The following is a 17,089-nucleotide window of genomic DNA, read 5'->3' as shown; positions in this document are numbered from 1 at the left end:
GTTTACTCCTGAGCTAGACAAAGAGGATATCAGCTTTCAGGACTGTCAGTGCAGCAGTAAATTCACACACAGTTAAAAACCTATCATGTGTATTGTGTTGTTCTTGAGAAGTACCAGAGCAGGATGCAGGATTTAAGTCCTCCAGAGGTCAAAGCTGCCTTCCACATTATAGCACCAGAAAGGCCTGGGGAACTGAAATTCTCTACTTTGTGGACTATTTGACATTTGACAAGATTAAATAGGTCAAAAAAAACCCAGCGAGTAAGTATTGAATTGAGAAGATTTCACAAGGTGTTCATCCCTTCAATGTTATGCTATGACCTGCTAGCTGAAAGGAAGACAATTTGGTTTTTTTTTTCTTTTTCTCTAGGATCTGCCTCTCTCTCAAAAATGGCTCTGGAGGGTTCCTTCAGCTGCTGGAATGGAACAGTGATCAGGCTGGGGCAGGCGTGTGACTTCATCCAGGACTGTGCTGAGGGAGAAGATGAGGGAGATATGTGCAGTGAGTAAATCCTAACCCCCAGGTTGCACCATCCTTTTCCAGAAGCATTGATTGGTTTGAACTTTAATTTCTGAGACTTCAGCACCAACAGACTCATTTGGTGCTATCAAAAGACCTGCATCCCCCATAGGAGCTGCCTTTTCCTGGATGTCTGCCTGGAGTGCACCATTTGATATTTCTGGGCTCACCTGCATCTGTTCTGCAGCAGCTTCTTAACATGCTCTTGGTGCTTCATCCCTCCCAGTGTCCTGATCAAAAATGCAAAGGAAGCATAGCCTGAATAGCTAGATGCCTCCCTGAATTACGAAATGCGTAGTTGGTTAGAGCCTTTAATCAAAATGTAGTGCAGCATGTGGCAGAGGGGGAGAGGAAGGAGAAAACTTCTAAGATGAAAAATGAGTAGAGCCAGTGGCTTGTCTTTGACCAACTCCTGTGTCTTTGTAATTCCTCTGGTTTTCTACCCTCTCTTCAGGAGTCAATAGTTCAATAACATACAGCAGAAGATAGATAGCAGCCTGGGTTTTCTAAGAACTTGCTGTGCCTGAGTATTTTCAAAAATGTGCTGTGAGATACTCTAGGATCTTCATTTGACCATCTTGAAGGTGCCTTATCACTTTTTCCATACCTCTGCAGATTCTACCTTCAGCATCCTCCCATCTGCCAGCCTGCAAATAGTTAGGAGTGGTGGGTTGTCAGCTGTGTGGTTGTCTACAGGGCAAATATATCAAGAAAAATAAATATTGAGAGTTTATTGTTCAAAGTGTATGTGCCACAGCTGTTCTAGCCTGTGGGCTGTTGCAATAGAACTGTGTTGATTTGCTATGTAAAAAACATGTTTGCTGTTTCTAGCAAAAGCTTAACATGAGTGATATACAACTTTTAGCAGATTTCACTTCTGCTAATAAAGAAATAAAGTTACAGACTTTATTGGTGTGAAGAACATTGGTTTGACCTAGGATCATCTAGGAAACTAGTTAAAAGCTTGAAATTACAAGCTTCTCCATCATTTTAGATATTGTTACAATTTGAAATTATATTCTTTAATGACCCACTCAGTGGACATTAAATTCATGGGAACAGTGTCAGCACTGTGGACTTGCAGCTTCTTAGAACCGATAATGCTTCATATTAGTAATATTGAAACCTTATTTCCATCTAAGACATTTCAAATAGAACTCTAAAACCCCATAATGGCGTTTCTGTTGTGTTCTGCTCTATAATTTAAAAAAGGTCGAATGCATTTTCGTTCCATTGGAAGGAGAGAAACATTATTTACCCTCAACTGTATGCTCAGACACAATTTGGTGCCCATGTGCCATAAATGGCTCTGCCTTGTGGGAGTGATCCCAGGGGGAAGAGCAGAGGTCACAAGGAGGAGTTGTACTGATCATGGATGTAAACTAAATACCACATGGGATGGGGCAGACCTGGAGGAATATGCTGGCCTGTTATTTTCACACCCTGGGTGTTCTTGTGGTGGGTCTGCTGTTCATATTCACATATCCCCTTGCTGCCCCCCTTTACCCATGGTGAGCCCAAGCAGCCAATGCCTCTCTGGCATATTGTCCACAGGTCTTGGTTTGGTTGTCTTTTCTCCCTCCATTCATCTGTAGCAGTTTCCACAAGGCAACGTGGCACTTGCAGCTGTGCTGGCAAAGGAATGTACTGAGAATGTCTGTGAGAAAATGTAAAAAGCAGAAAATATTTAGCCAGCTGTTTAGCAGAGCATCACTCCCAGCTTGAGGAGACCACATGGCTTGCATTCACCCATAGGTACTGGAAATGAGAGTTCTTACTTCCAGCCAAAAGGTCCGAAAAGCACTGTCTTCCACTCAAGGAACAAAAAAGAATGGCTTGCCTGAGCAGGAGCCTGGGATATGCCTGCTTATCCACCTACAAGCCTGCTCAGTTCTATGGCTGATCCTTCTGCTTTTGCTTCTTTACAGTGCTGAATATTGTTGGCATAAGGTTTCTTACACAAAACAGAGAAGTGATCTAATGTTTGAGGTGTCAGATATATCCGAGTGGCAGCCTAACACAAAACATATGTCATCTTTCAGCATTTTAGTTGTCATTTTACTCCTGAGCAACACGGATATTTTCATCAGCTTTTTGCAAGTGTGGTAAAAAGTGATTCAGATTTATCAAGCAGAGAAAAGGGTTTCCCAAATGGTTCTGCTTAGACAAAAGAGCTGTCAGAAAAAGATGAGCTATGCTCAAAACTGAGGCGAGATGTTTTAAAAATGCCATTATCAAAGGCTTCTATCTTTGAGCTTCAAGGAGGTGTTGGGGTTTTTTTTGCCTTTCACATTCTTTCAGCTTTACAGGTTTTACAATAAAACTGATTGGTTTTATTATGATTTTAATTTTTTTTTACTAATGATTTGAATTTTGTTCCTGTCTGAGCTGAAAAAGATCTCTCTACAGCCTGCTGTTTGCTAACATCTCTTTACTTATTAATGGCCAGCACAACGTCATGGTGCTTGTTCTGCTTTGCAACCAATTAGTCTGTGTAGAAATTGTAAAAGCAGAGAGGGATGACCCCTAGAGAAAAGCGTGTTTGAGTCAGAATCAGATCTCCTTGCAGGAGTAAGAGACAGCTTCAAAGAGGCAGATGAGGGACGAGAGGCTGAGCTGTTAGTGTTTGTTGGCTCAGGATCAGACACACAGATCTACCAGCCTGATGGAAGGGCCATGCTAGAAGTCACTTTGCAGAGCATACACTGCACACACACATTAATACTCCAGATAGCACTTGTGGTGTGCCTCTGCTGGGAAATTCCTGCCTTTCCAGATGCAGAAACTACACATGGCAGCCACCACGGCAGGCTTTGACTCAAGGTTTCTGCTGAATTCATAAATTGAAAGATAGATCCCTCCATAAAAGTACTTTTTTTTAATGGTGTAGTAGCTGGAGCTGGGTGCCTCTGAAGAGCAACCTTGAGCAAGTCCCTGGTTGATTATACTCAATCTGAATTCCCCAGCCTTCATGTGGCCGTTTGACCAGTTGTCCCCCATATGAGGCTCTGGGAGCTCTTCCCATTCATCATCGTGTCCCTTGCTTGCCTCTAGGTAGGATATTTCTTATTTCCAAGGCTGCAGCTTCTGTTAATGAAGTCCTTATCTTCTGTCCTGAACCAGCTCTAGGGTTTTCTCATATTTGACTGAGTGGAAAGTTCAGCATATCTGGTGAAAGTTCACAGCTTGTGCCTTAAGCTTCAGCAAATTTATCTATTAATGCCAAGCAACAAATTCTATGTAAGTAGTTTACCAAATCACTCAACATATGGATAGAACTTACTGCGGAAAGCCCCGACAAATTTTGTCTTATTGTAATAATCACATATAATGTACTTTCTGTGGTACAAGACAGACACAAAAACTCATATTATTTAATAACATAGATGTCCGGGGCTCTGTTTTACAGAAAGGGTGAATTTGTTTTAGCAGTTTTATACTTCTCTTTTTAATTAACAGTGTCTGAGATTTTGGTTAAATAATCTTTCACTGCAGGGCAGCAAGTCAGAGCAAAAGTTAAAACTTTACTGAAAAGGGATGTAATTCTGACTACTCCAAAACTATTTTACTTTCTATGACAAGTTCAGAAAAAAAAAATTCATCCTTGGAAAATGTTGACTAAGCAGTCCAAGCATGTTAGGCAAGTAATGGATATATTCTAAAAATGGTAGCATTTTAAACAATGGAGGTGCCAGTAGTATATTTACTTTATAGACACCCAGAACTTCAAGATACAATTAACCCAGGACTGGTTCTTCTGTGAATTTGAACCCATATTTTCTATTTCCATAAAGAGTTTCCAAGCTTGTGGTCTGGAGTTCTGGTCTAGTTCAGAAGAAAATGATTACCCAAGTCTCTCCTGATGTTGCACTTCCACATTTTATGAATTTTAGCTGGAACAGGAAATAATGTCCTCTTTATCTTCCAAATAAATCTCACAATCACTTGGTTATAGGATAATTTTCACTCTGCTTCATTGAATATTTAAGGATCTGAAACACCTTAGCAGGTGAGATAAGGAAGACAAGTGTCTGGTTCCTCAGCCTGTGATGGGAGGACTGCATGCACACATCAGTCAAAAGGGCAGATGGCAGCTAGAACAGGAACCTTTAAAGTTTGATTTTCTGATAATGTGGGTGAGTGACCAAAAAAAGCATTGATGATCAATTTTAAAGTGGCCAGTTTGCTTTCCAGGCAAAAATGCGTGAAGAAATTGTGGGATTCATTTTTATCCAGGCACAGCCCAGCAGAGTCTTCCTGCAAGCAAAATGATGAAGTAGCAGCCTGTTGCCAGGCCGTGCTATGCTCTTAGGGTTCCTGTCTTGCATACACTAATCCTTCTGCTTCTCTCTTTATCAAAAACTGTACTTAAAGAAATGAATTCTAACCTCTGGCAGTTTTGAGCTCAGCAAAGCCATCTGCCATTGAAGGATAACTCTGCTGACTGTTGAAAACTATTTTCTCTTTTTATGCTTCATTTCTGGTAAAATTTGGCTGGCCAACTTTGCTAGCATAGAAGAATCATTGAAACAAAGTCATGTTTAAGGTTCATGTCATTCTTTAAATCGAGTAGCTGTTCTGTTCGGCTTCTGAGATTTCCTCCTAAACTTGGTGAAGGTCCATACATATAGAGTAGTCTTTAATGCTTTTGTTCTTTATAATACCAGTTTGGAATTTCACCCAGAAACCTAAAGTGTAGTATCTGCTTGATTTACACCTAGTTTTGAAGAACTAGATGACTCCATCTGGTTCATCAATTGTTGTTGTTGTTACTAATTCTCTGGCTATTAATGGGCAAAAATCTGGTTAAAGAAAAAGAACTTATTTAGATTTTTCTTGAAAGGTATTTAATTCTGAAGGCTTAAAAATCTTGTTTAAGAACAAGTTTAGCATCCAACAGCTTTTCCCTGCTTGCCCACCCACATTAAAGGAGTGACTCTTGCATTCTCAGAGTGCTTCAGTTTCACTGGACTGCTCTGTTCTCCATCTCATACCCACAAGTTGTGTCTTAATCTTAATAAGGGCTAAATCTTCCTGAGGTTTCTGTCACTGGTATTAATGTCCAAAATGGCAGGTTTCAGTAGAAGTAATCCCTGCCCCCTAATTTCCATGATTTTCCAATAAGGTCAGAGCAGCTTCCCCTCATCAGTGCAGTGTCTGTGCTAATGTGAGTTTCAGTGACAAACACATGAAATGGAGAAATACAGGTTGGAGAGAAGTGGTACCCAGAGGTCCCTGTGGAGCACCAGCACATGGCATCACAGGTGCTGTGCATATTCAAGGTAAGAAAGAGCAGCAAAGAAAATGCATCCAGGGCATGAGACATCTGAAAACTCATAAAACATTAATTTGGGAAAAGGCAATGAATTATTCTGTGAAAGTAATAGCTTTTTATTTATGCCCTTACTTGTTCATCGACAGTGAGCTTTTCCTGGCCTTCAGGCAGGGATTGCTACTTAGATGACTCCTCCTGCTGCTCTGACTTGTTTACATCATGCTAGATAGCAAATGGCCATGACATGAATTCAGTTGGACACCGAGCCAAGCTGTTTCTGTGGGAATTCAGGGCACATTATAATTTGTCATTTTCTCTGTATCCCAGCCTCAGGCTGCGCAATGAAATATAATCAAGTTCTGCAGAGGGGTGAAACGCAGGGAAGTAACTCTCTGCTTAACAACTTCACATTTAAAGACTAGGCTGAATGAATTTAGAGATTTTTTAAAGGAAAAACTTGAAAAAGCCCTAACTTTGGTACAGGTTTTGATTTTTTTCATAACAGGTTTAGATGCTTGGCCAAAATCCCACTAAAATGTGGTTCTTGCTTCAATGTCAGGTTCCAGGTCCAAAACTAAAAAGCTACAGATAGAGGATTTGTTTCACTTTCCTCTGACACGTGGTTGTGATTCAGGGTCCCAGAAAATCAAATGTTTGTGGTCTAGGTGCTGCAGTTATGGTGTTCCACAGTTGTTTTCTCTGGGTACACCAAGGAACACCTGCATGTGCCAATGACAGTCAATTGCCTTTTGAGGTGTGTGAGTCAAAGCTGGGGCCCTGTGAGCAGGTATTTTATTGATCTGAAATCTCAGCCAGGGGGATCTGCTGGTACTTAAACATTTTGAATAATCTGGAGCTTGAATACTGGTGCCTCATTGTCTGACAGACTCTCCACAGATATATAATTTCAGAGGGAAAAGAAATTAATAATCACAACAAATTATATGTTCGAGACCCTCTTCTTCTCAGAGAGGAGCTAATGAAATTACTGGTATCACTTGACCAGAAGATTCTCTTGCTTTAGAAGGTTGTGGTCTATCCTGCTGCTTGCAAGTGAAGAAATTTTAATTCTGATTTTATCAAGCAGCTAAAAGTAAAAAAAAAATAATTCCTGGATGTGTGTTTGCACATGAAATTTCATTTTTATCTTTCAATTTTTAACAGATTTAATGTACCATTCTCCTTTTTTTGAGCAAAAGGAGCAATATTTTGCACCCTCATAAGCAGAACTTGCAGTTGAAGGTAGAGAAGTAAAAGGAAGGCATGAGATTACCTTCTGCTTTGAATGGGACTACTATTGCTTTAAAACTGACAAATTTCAAGGCAAAAAGCTAATGGAGCTCTATTGTTTGGAGCTGGAAACTGAAATCCTAAGCTAGTGACAGAATGAGCGGGCTTCAAAGCCTGGAATTATGGATTAAAATAAACTATCCTCTTTCATCTCATGGAAGAGACTCGCAGGTGAAAAAAGTGAGGCACAAAAGGATTCAGTGCTTTACCTGAGGCCACATCAGTGCTCACAGAGAGAAGAGATCATGTTGCTGAGCTGGGCTGAGTAGAAACCTGAACTGTAAGGGAGGGAATCTTGTAGGGAATTTATCCCTCTCCAAGATTTCCCCCTGTGGGGCTGCAGAAGCGGTGCTTAGGAAAGTCATCTCCAGGATGTGACCTTGCGCGAGCTGATAGCTGCAGAGCTGAGGGCCCAGGAGCCCCCATGGTGTGCAGTGAGATGTGTCCTCTCTCTGGGGTTTGTCAAGGTGTGTGGGGGTCACTTAGCCATGCTCTGGGGGTTGTTTCCCTCTGCTCCTGCCTCTCCATGGTCAGGCACATGCACAATTCCATACAAAAGGACCAAGGAGCCGGGAGTGCCCTGGGCAAAGCGGGCTGGAACAGTCACTGCAGCTCCCATGTGAGCCCAGGAGCCTCCTGCTCAGCTCACTGGCTTCTTCTGTCTGTGTGCCTTTCTCTCCTGCAGGAAAGCTTCCCCCTGGCTTTTACTGCTCGTTCGAAGAAGGGGATTGTGGCTGGACACCAGGCTCCCCTGCATCCCACCCTTCTCCATGGCGGATCGGAAGCCCGGAGCAGAAGCGTTTCCCTTCCATTGAAGGTGTGTGAGAGGAAACAAACAGTGAGTGTAGAGCACAAACAGCAGAGAGCAGAAATGGTACACACATGGTGAGGAGGGGGAATGAAACACGAGGCAAGTTTTCCTGCGTACTTACATATTCAGCCTCCAGTGAAGGAGATCCCGGCTTTCCTCTCTCAAATGCCATCTTTCCACTCTGAGTGCTTTGAGCAAAAGGCTGTCCTGCTCCCTTTTTGTCTTCAGGGTACAAAGTGGTACCTCAATCTCCCCCACTGACACCAGACACAGATCTTGACCCCTTTTAAAAAACTTCATACCAAATGTTCATCTGCCTGACCCTCTACCATACTGATCTGGTTTTTTCTTTCTGATTTTCCTATTTATTTTCTCTATTTTTCTGTACTGCTAGTTTTTTTCCCCTGCTCACATTCTAATTTTTCTTGTCTTTGCTTCATGATCCCTTGAGTTGCACTTTTATGTACAATTACTATGTACTTGGTTCTCCTACCTAAATGCCAGTATCTAATCCTCCTCATACAAACAGTTGAAGGCTTAAGCTGCTGAGAGAAAACCCAATACTGCCCTTGTTGCTCTTGTTTACAGAAATTATTCAAGCAGCAAAGAGCTATAGCTGCATTTTTATTTGATTTTGGTCAAGAAGAATTCTTTTCTTCCAAGTTACTTTCTGTTCATAAAAGATACACTTTATTATTTGCCTTGCAAGGAGGATGGATTTGAAGTCATGGAGCAGCAGAAGGTAGCAGTGGGGGGAAGGTGAGCAGGCTCATGTTGTTACTGTTTGTTAGGTAGGTGAAGTTGCATCCCTAAGAAATGGAAAATGCTTTCTGCTCCCTGGAATTCCACCATGGTAGGAGGCAGCTAACATAGGCTTGGGGCAGGTTCCACAAATCCTGAAACCCAAAGGTGAGTGCTGCTGTTTGACTTTCTTCCTTCTCTTTCATCCAGGTCGTGCACTCCTCCTTAACACCAGCAAGGCACCAGCAGTAGCAAAGACTGCCATGACCAGCACAGCATTTCCAGCTCCTTTGAGGAACTCCCCCTGTGAGGCAAGTCATAATGTTTTCTTTTCTTGTGCAATTTACAGAGCTTTTTGTGTAAATTTCTTTTTGTTTGACTCGGGTTTTCAAATATAGGTACTAGGTCAGTAGCAAGGCAACCACGATCTTTAATTTTATTTTCTATAAAATATACTTATTTATGCCCACTGTGCAGGGGAAAGATATGGTTATCTGCTTGAATGCCACAAAATGTGCTTTGAAAAACCTCTCATATCCTGTCCTCATTGCATCACATGATGTATTACAATCTTCATAATTAGGTGTGTGTGCTGTAAGAGTAGGGCAGCCAGTGTTATATAAACACAGAGAGGAAGAATCTTACTGCATGAACAAGCATTATATTTGCAACATCCAAGACAGAATAGGCTTCAGGACTGCCCCTGAGCCATTCAGAAAAGGCAGTACATGTTTTCTCTGGCACAGCTGGGATTTGGGCTGGCAGCTCTTCATGCTGCTGCACTTCAAACCCACCAGTGCTCATGTAGGCCTCGTTCATGGGAGTGCTGAAGTTAGCAGCAGCAGAGGGAAATTCATCCAGAATGGAGCCAGGTTCATATTCAAGCAGAAAAGACTATTGACAGTCACAAGACATCAGCTTAAGGAGGTACATCAAGGCTTGCTGACAACCTTGTTCATGCTTGTCATTTCTGAGTTAGGTGTATTTAACCCTTAAAATCCAGGGTCAGAAAGATGACCTGTCTGCATCTTCTTATTCTGTAGCTTCACAGATTGTAGAATCACTGATAAGATTTATTTCTAACTTATGGCTTTGAACCATGCCTAGTGTGTTAAAGCATTTCAAATCTTCACAGTCAGTCAGAAATCTCCCATAAGCTTCTGGATCCTGGAGCAGAGGGATTTAGGAAAACTGATACTAATCAAGTGCAGCTGTTTGTTGGTTGAGTACTGAACAGACAAAAAAAAATCTGTTCCAGTGGTCTTAAAATGCAGAAAGGACAAGAAGGAATGTGTTAGAAAGTTCTCTGGAATGAAACTACACAGAAAAAGGTGTTTCTTTGCCTTAAAGTTTGTTTTGGTTCACTTCTGTTGGGTATCTCAGTTCATACAGCAAAGTGCCTCTGGTTTTGCTCTCGTGATATATTCATGTTCTCTGTCTTTGAAATATATTCTACCTTGTTTTTCCTCCCATCTGTGACAAAGGCATAAGCAGGTTCTGAATATTTTAAAACCTTGTTCTGCCATGGACCAGCAAGAGCGAGTGTTTTTCATAATCCACCCGACACAGGAATCACAGTGAATGATTTCCCAATATCTGTGTATTTTTTTTTCCTTGTGTACACAACACTGCAAATAATTAAACTTGCCATGGGGGAGAAGCTGCCATGTATTTCATCTGCTCACATGCCATCCCACCTTCGTCACTCCCCTTGGCACTCCAGAGGTATCCGGACGCATCCAGCATTGCAGCTGTCGCTAATAAAGAGTGAAGGAGTTTTGGCAAGGATTTTGTCTCCTGCCTTTTCATATAGTGTAAAAGCTTCCCTTCTCAGTGGATCCCTGGTGGCTTCAAATTCTATTTTACTGGAACAATCTGTCTGTGCGGAGAATAATTTAATTCCACTTCTCAACACAACAGAAGAGGAGAAAGGAGATATGCCTCCCTATGCACTTATTCCTCCAAATAGGTGCCAACAAACTTCCTAATAGTGAAATTATAGTCAGAAAAGAGGTTGTGAAAATACTGTAATGCTGTCCTGTATTTACTCACTCTCAACCACTTTGTGATTGAACTGGCTCAAGTTCAGGCACTAAAAGATGAGTTTTCTTTTACCTGTCACTGCTGACTACTTTACCTGGCATGTCACAGCTGGGACAGATTCTCTGGCAGCTGAAATCCCACAGAAAATACCCAAAATTCATGTTGCAAAAGGATCTCAGCAAGGGTTTGTGTGAATTAGACCCATTTATTCTTCCACAATCAGATCCAGCCATAAATCTGCCCTTCCTCTTGTATTTGATCCAGCTCTCATGATCCTTTAGATATTTTCTCACTCTCCTGAAAGCAACAAGGAGGTCAGCAAACATCCCCAGTTTGATAATTTTGACTCCCCTCTCTTCTCCCCTGCTACATGGAAGCTCTGGGACACCTGCTGTTCAATGAAGTTATTATTTCTTCCCCTTACCATCTAATTTTCTTTTATCCAGTCATGTTAGACCAATCACACCCACCACAGCAGAAGCTGACACCCTGCTCTTTAGCCTGAGGTGTTCATAGGAATTAATTACTTCAGCCTCCCCTTGAGGAACATTACCTGCCACAGTGCTGTTTGCCAGGCTGGAGGAGTCTGGGGTTTGGCCAGGGTGTCCATGAAACCAGGACTCAAAGCCAAGCAGTCCACAGTGGGAACCAGCCACAAGGAGTTTCTAATGCTTCCAGCTTGTTTTTCCTCCCTGAGCCTGGCTGTGTAATCTTACACTGTGGCAGACTGGAAAAGGAGGTGAGGGACCAGCCTGGTGCCAAGACCTTCCCTGCAGAGGTTCTGGGCAGCTGTGTGCAGGGTGTTGGTATTAGCTCTTGGAGACACCACAGCCTGGATGAGCTGTCACTGAGGGCAGGGCTGGTGTGGCACTCCATCTCTGTGCTCCCTGCAGCCTGAGCTCAGTGCCCAGGGGCACCCCGGGCTCCCAGCCCTGTCCATGCCCTGCAGGAAGCTCCTTGTCAGCTCAGGAAGGGAAACGTCAGCCTCACCCACTCTGCACTGCCCCACATGCACCAAAAAATGGGAAAGGGACAAAAAGCACACAGGAGATACTGTGACAAACACAGCCTGTACTTTCCCACACTTTTGGGATTGGCCCTAATGTGCCTTGCACTTTGTGTATAGCTTTGTATTGCACTTCACTCCTGTTTGTTTTGAGGAGCCTCATATTTTCATTTTCTTTGTTCTTCAGTGCTTTTGGCAGGTCAGAGCAGTCAGTTTGTGATGCTGCCCTTTATTCTTGATTTATTCTTCTCTTTCCTTTTGTTGTTTTATTAAATCTTGGCTGGAGTATCCTGGCTTCAAAGAATCTCTCCTGCTTGCAGTCCAGACAGCCTTTGTTATCTTTCTCATGTTGCACTTTCAGTAGAGCCCTTTGCTTGTTGACCCCTTTAAGTCTGCGTTTAAAACCCACTCTGTATGGAAGAGGGAGACTGTGGCACTTCTACTAAATCTTGGGTGAATGCAGGAAGTGGTTCACATAGTCCATGAAGTGATGCTCTATTACCCTTAAGTAGCCAGAGAGGAGAGATGCAACAAAAAGCTCAGGAAATGCTTCTGGAACTAAACAGTCACAGTAATCAAGAGTGAAAACCTTTTAACCCACATGTAAAAGTTCACTGGAAGCAAAGCACGTGTAATTGAGCATAGGGATGCATGTGAAGTGAAAGCAATTAAGCCAAACAGTGGCCTGATTGAAAGGCAGGGTTTTTAGAGCTCAAGCAGTAAAGCACAGCATTATTTGCCCCTTCTGTCCACTGAGATTCCCTTCCTCTGGGTGGGAATTAACTAGCATGTACAAGGCTGACAGAGGAGCATGGGATGGATAGGGATTTCCTCATTTTGCAGAAGAAATCCATATGCATGTCATTAGAAGCTGTACTGGTGTTTGGGAACCTAGGAAACCCATTGCAATTAAATCCATGGGAAGTGCTGTCATCTCAGACACCACCCATGGCAAAACTAATTGCTTTGCCACAGCTGATAGCTCCTAGGTGTGCACAGTTTCCAAACTGTCATGGCCACCCACTCCTCAGTCCTTCACAAAGAAGTCAGAGAGCTGGCAGAAGTGTTGCAGGTGCCCAGGGATTACTCACCTTTGTGTGGAAGCTGGAGACTCAGCTCTGACCCCCATGTCCAAGACAAGAAGGCAATCCCATCTCCCTCAGCCCAGCATTATTGCTGTACAGGTGCAGTCACATGTGCTGATATGCTTTTCCTTCCATTTTTTAGAGATGTTCCCTGATGTCTGCATCCTCAGGCCTTGAAGGATGTTGTGGTACCTGTAGATCACAAGAAACATGCCTGTTTCTTCCCAAAGTGTGTGGCTCTCTCTCATAAAGACATGCAAGAGGCTGGTACAGTTGTACCTGCCTGGGCTGTAGTCTTGCATCTCTCCTGCAAGATTTCATTTTGTGGTGGGTTGTTACTGCTGCTTCTGCTTGGAAGTCACTCCAGAAACATGAGCAGATTTTGAGCAAGGCTGTGCTCTGCTCAGCTCGAGGGAATCTGTGACAGAATCTCAATGCCATGCCTGATAAGTAAAAGCCAAGCTGCAGCTTTGGTGTGGGCTGTCAGAGGGAAGGGAGGAACAGCAGAGCTGCTGTTCCTGCATGGGGGTGGATTTGAAATTAGCCTGAAATGTTATTGCATGCACCTCCATGGAGTAAAGTGACTCTGCAAGAAGGACTGCTTTGTGATTAGGAACCAGATAGTTTCATTTTGCTGGTAGGCCCTGGGTCAAACATTTTAAAGGGTATAGTTGTGCTGGGAAACAATACAAACAGATTCCTGTGGTGGTAAATGTGCTTTGTGCTTTTGGCTGTGTTTAAAATAATGAAAATATTTTTCTGGTGCTATTTTGACATTTCAACTAGCTGTTTCTTGAAAGCTACCATTATATTATGTGAGTACTAAACTGGGCCAGATTTCTCTAACATCTGAAATTATTTTTGTATGTAAATGTACTCACTCTCAAAAATAAATATAACATGTTGATGTAGAGCAGTATAGTTGAATTTTGCCTTCTCAGCCAGGTTTACAGACATAAAGATGTTTTCATCCTCTCTGTTTATTAATTCAGTTCTCTTTTCTATGCAGAGGTGTTGCAATTTTTTCAAGGCATGTAAGTCAATAATATAAATCATTCCTTGAGTGCATTCTGAGCCCCATGCTTACACCTGCAGAGTGTGTCTCTTTTTCTCCTCTGCTCCTTGAGCTTTAAATAACTTAGAAGCGTACATGGTAATAACATTGACACTGAAAATTTACGAGCATGAAAAATGCAACATAGATATGCCTCTAGCTCAACCTTTCATCTCCTTTATTTGACAGAATGTTCTTAGCATACTTTCTTGTTTTAAAATGTTTTTAAAATCTATACAGCTTATTTACTGTTATCTGTCTTCTCTTGCTCCCTTTCCCACCTGGCCTTTGTATCATTGGATCAGAGGGTCCATAGCATCTGAAATCTCTTGAGTGCTGGTCATTCCACAGTCCCCTGACAGCAAAATTCTGAACACTTTCTCTTTTGTTGTTGCTTTTATTTTTCTCTTGGTCTGTTTTCTGAAATTAAGTAAGAAATAATGTGAGAATAAATAGTTGGATAATCTGTTCATATAAAACATGAGCTTCTCTTGCCTGCCTAGGTATTTTAAAGCTACATAATCAGATCAGATAATTAAAATTCTATCATTTACAAAAGGTTTTTGCTTTCACACCTAAGTCTTCATCTAAAGCAGAAGTGTCCGCAGACTACAAGAGAGTCTTATCATGCGTTGTTGTAGATCTGGCCAAAAACCAGGAACAAGACCTTTTGATCCTCTTTATTATTCATGAGTCCAAGCCTGAATTGCTGAACAGTGGTAATAGGTGTCTTTGCTTGTACTGTTGTATGCAACCATTTCTCATTTCTAGTAAGAAAAGAATTATCGTCAGTATGATAAACTTCACATGTCAAAGGTAGCTCATATTCATGTACAAAGCTTACTGAGACTTGGCAAAGGGGTCTGCAGCTATAGCCTAATTCTGTGCAAATCATATTCCAACTTGCAGCTTCAGTTTCTGCTCAACAGTGAGATGTTTTCCAAGCTCCTTTAATACCTGAGCTACATTTACTGGGTCAGTGCATTCACAGCTGAAAACAATTTCTACTGTTTCCCTTCCAGTGAAGAAGACCCAAGGGAACAGTAATGTTTTTTAGGGGAATAAATGTCTACATTTCAGGAATCCACTGTTCCTTGTCAGGCAAATTTTGAGCAATTCCTTTGAGCAAGCATAATGGAGAGGGTGAACAAAGACCTGGGGGCATCAGAATTAAGTAATGTGCTGTCTCACAAGATGAAAACCTGTGGTCTAGAGTTGAGATGTTGCTGGCCAGAGAGCCACCAGTGACATCCATCTACTGCACTTCCTTGGGAGGAAAATGCCTGCAGACTCTTCTCTGTCTTCTTAAAATTGCTTTACTCCAAGCCCTATTTGAAGTATGTTTTTCTTTTCCAGTTCCTTTTTTCACCTGTGTTAAAGATGGCCAAGTATCAATTCCTGCCAGGTAGGACCATAATGCTAATAGTCAGCATCACTGCCGTGCAGAAAGGGAGGAAAAAGAAACAGCACTCTCCAGAGTGTCACTGCAGAATGTTTTATTTATGCTGCTGCAAGTGTGTGTCATTGGTCCTTGGTCAGGCGTCTCAGAGATAGTTTATGCTGGAATGTTTCTAGCCATTAAAGTAGATTCACAGATGTCAGCAAGTTCAAACTTCACCCAGAAGGTTCTTGGTATTTTATTTTTCTTTTTTTGCATGAAGAAGTAAAATGGAAGGCTCAGTTCTCAGGTGGTCTTGAAATTATGCAGCTTGTGCTGGAAAATCTACCTTGCTCGTTTTTCTTCACCTGCCAAGCCCTGTTGATATTGATAAGGATTCGTTTTTTGGGGTTTTTTTCTTTCTGGGATGAATTGAGACCCCTGTTTGTCAGTTCAGAAACTCCACCAACTCAGAGGCTAAGGGGATTCTCAGAAGGCATCTTTCCAGATGGTGTTTGCAGTACAGTACATGTAGCCATCTGACCTGAGTTTTGCCTCAATATGCTGTGTGTTTACCATGGGCTCTCCCTCCCTGATTTTCCCCAGATCAGTTTAGACCATTTCATTTACTGAGTCAGTGGGTTTGCATATGAACAGCTGATCAGCAGCTCTGCTGGGCTCTAAAGCCAGAAAGCAAGGTGCCATTGAGCCACTGCCTACCTTCTATGCTTAATTAATTTCTCAGTGGTGTTTCTAGCATCTGAATATTTTGCTGCTAGTTTAACACAGAGGGAGATGTTTGATGCATAATGTTGGGGTATTCCACCAACAGCCCAGATTTAGATTTTTCCAAATGTGCCACTGCTCTGCTTGCAGGGCACGCTGTGTATGTAGTGCCATCTGCCATCATTGATGCTGTATTCTACAGAATGAATGCCAGCCCCATTCAGAAGTCTTTACTATGGTATCCAGCTCATCATCTGCTCTGGTTCACTTCAGCAGGTGTGAAAAGACCTGGACTGCCCTGCTGTGAAGCTTAGAAACCATGAAAATCACAGCCAAAAATGCCCATTTGGACACAGTGCCAGTCGATTCACTCAGAGCCAGTTCATTAGAGTTTGCATATTGCACTTTGCCAAAGAGCTGATCTCCCACAACTATTGCCAGCTACTTCTTTCCTTCAAACAGCTGACATGTGTGCAAAGGCATTCATTCCAATTCATCAATTGCCTCAGCTTTTGCTCTAGTGTTACGTTAACAGCTATCAAAGGCTCGCTCTTCCCTCACTCCTGGCCATGTAGATGTTGCCTCTTACCTTCTGGCAGGTCTCCAGAAAAGACAGAGGTCTGAAAGCTTCTGCTGGAAGCTTTCTGAAGCTTCTGCCCTTCTGCTTTACCTCTCAAATTTTAAACTACCAAAATGGCACAATGAAGTTGCTCCAACTCACCTGTATTAAAAATGTCACGTAGTGTGTTGCACAGGGAGTTGGCACTTGGGCCCTAAAAGTGGATTTGTGGAGTCTCAGTAAGAGGTGTTCCTTTCTCTGGTATAAATGGAGGGTTTTAAATATCCATTGGCATTCCAAACTTATTAAAACAAATAGTTAAGTCCTGATCAGTTTCCTCAAAGAAAATTTACTTTACTAGGTCTGAAAGGTATAAATTTTCACTTTAAATTCCTATTAAAAAATGCCTCAGTTTGTAGGCAATTGAAAATATGGAATACCCAACAATTTCTTGCATCTTGGTTGTCACCTGTTAGGAGTAGCCACACAGACACCAAGTTTGAAGGCATCAGCCCCCTATACCATGAGCAGCCTCTCTCACCAGTGTTGCTTCTGGTTGCTGGGTGTGAGCTCAGCCCTCCTCAGCTGCCTCCATGGCCAT

General features: G+C 42.3%; 1 protein-coding gene across 2 annotated transcripts in view; it reads left to right on the top strand.

The window, feature by feature from the left end:
* ALK (ALK receptor tyrosine kinase) overlaps positions 1-17,089 on the top strand; it is a 307,502-nt gene that overhangs the window by 228,869 nt on the left and 61,544 nt on the right. For both annotated transcript variants that reach the window (XM_054290348.1, XM_054290347.1), the window contains exons 6-8: positions 371-502; positions 7,771-7,902; positions 8,848-8,948. In XM_054290348.1, coding sequence (XP_054146323.1) covers positions 371-502; positions 7,771-7,902; positions 8,848-8,948 — 365 coding nt within the window. The remainder of the gene's footprint in view (positions 1-370; positions 503-7,770; positions 7,903-8,847; positions 8,949-17,089) is intronic.

Source organism: Melozone crissalis, unplaced genomic scaffold, assembly GCF_028551555.1.
Source record: "Melozone crissalis strain CALT ecotype California unplaced genomic scaffold, PUWL_Pcris_2 ptg000081l_1, whole genome shotgun sequence".
Lineage (NCBI taxonomy): Eukaryota > Metazoa > Chordata > Aves > Passeriformes > Passerellidae > Melozone > Melozone crissalis.
This window is presented reverse-complemented; position numbering and strand designations above follow the sequence as displayed.